The 1,694-nt window shown below is 39.5% G+C and overlaps 1 protein-coding gene across 1 annotated transcript in view; it reads right to left on the bottom strand.

Annotated features, from left to right (window-relative positions):
• LOC106882794 (ammonium transporter Rh type A) overlaps nucleotides 1–1,694 on the bottom strand; it is a 33,896-nt gene that overhangs the window by 15,418 nt on the left and 16,784 nt on the right. Inside the window, exon 5 of the mRNA XM_014933576.2 lies at nucleotides 1,514–1,677. Within this exon, the coding sequence (XP_014789062.1) occupies nucleotides 1,514–1,677 (164 nt within the window). The remainder of the gene's footprint in view (nucleotides 1–1,513; nucleotides 1,678–1,694) is intronic.

Raw genomic sequence — 1,694 nt, 5'->3', positions numbered from 1 at the left:
ACCCACTTCATAGAATTGATCAAGGATACCCCCATTGAATCCAACCAGATGGTGAGTCTAGATGTGATAAGTCTGTTTACCAAAGTCCCAATTGGTGAAGCACTATCGGTGATTCAAGAAAAACTAATGACACACATCCATCTAAAAGAACGCACTAGTATACCAATAAGAAACTTGATGGAAATGTTGACCTTCTGTGTAGAAACTATCTGAGGATTTATCTATGAGTTCGCCATTATCACCGATAATAGCCAATATATAAAGGAATACTTTGAGAATTTGGCTTTAGGATCAACACCACTAAAACCGACCCTATGGCTGCAATATGTTGATGACACCTTTATACTCTGGCCCCACCAGGAAGATGTCCAAGTACTGTTAGGCCATGTGAACTCAATAAAGCCAACTATACAGTTCACAATGCAAAAGGAAAAAGACAATCTGCTAACATTCCTGGACGTATTAATAACACGCACCAAGTATGGATTCAGGACATCCGTATACCGCAAGCCGACCTTCACTGGACGATACCTCAACTTCAATTCCCACCATTCATACAGTGTAAAGAGAGGGATTGCTCAATGCCTAAAACATCGAGCAAAGAATATAAGTAGCGATTATGATACCCACCACGAGGAAATGATCAAGCTCAGTAATAATCTATTAAGTAACAACTACCCCTGAAACATACTTACCACTCCAATTATAAAGAAAAGAGACGATGAAAACAATAAACTGTCAACAGTCTGTCTACCCTATGTGAAAGGACTCCCCAAAAAGATACAAAAGATATGTGGCCCATATGACATCAGGACAATATTCAAAAGTAATACAACACTTCGAAAATATCTCGTTCGAGTAAAACCACCAATAGAAGAGAATATGACCAAAGACTGCGTGTACTCCATCCCTTGCAGCTGTGGTAGGTTATACAATGGCGAAACATGTCGCCCCCTCAAAATAAGGGTAGACGATCATCGCAAAGCTGTGACACGAGGAGATATTGATAAATCGAGTATAGCTGATCATATATGGAAAAATGGAGACCACTTCCCCCTGTGGGATGGAGTTTAAATAATAGACAAAGAACACCACTGGAAAACACGAGAACTAAAAGAAGCAGCACATATGCTAGGACACAACAACCTCCTAAGCAGACCGAGTGCAGATATGAGTAGCGTATGGGAACCAGTGTTAAGGAAGGATAGGAAAATATTAGATTTATAAGTCCTAAAATTCACACCATAATTGCCCATGGGCATATGGCGTAGTGGTTAAGAGCGCGAACTACTAACTCCAAGATCCCGAGTTCGATTCCAAGAAGTGATCTGAATAATAATAATAATAATAACATCGAAAAATACCTTAGGAATGAGAACCCAGATTCGAAATTTCCCCAAGACGACCGATGAAGGCTGGAGGGAATATCAGCCGAAACGTTGTATTAACAACAAACAAGATGAGGACAAATATCCGTCAAATGTAAATAATGTAAATAACGTAAGAAACTTACTATTTCAAGTTTGCCATTTTTATCTAGCAGAGACGAAACTGCGAAGACAGCAACTGTAGAAGCACAGAGTGACATGAGAGTGTTGGCAACAATTTTCTGTTGAAGTAATCCAGTACCGACTGAACCGATGAAGCTTGGCCAATAGATCCACAAGATTATGGTACCTTTTAAATAAATGCAA

Source organism: Octopus bimaculoides, chromosome 20, assembly GCF_001194135.2.
Source record: "Octopus bimaculoides isolate UCB-OBI-ISO-001 chromosome 20, ASM119413v2, whole genome shotgun sequence".
Taxonomy (NCBI): Eukaryota; Metazoa; Mollusca; class Cephalopoda; order Octopoda; family Octopodidae; genus Octopus; species Octopus bimaculoides.
Note: the sequence above shows the minus strand (reverse complement) of the source record. Positions and strands in the feature narration are given on the sequence as shown.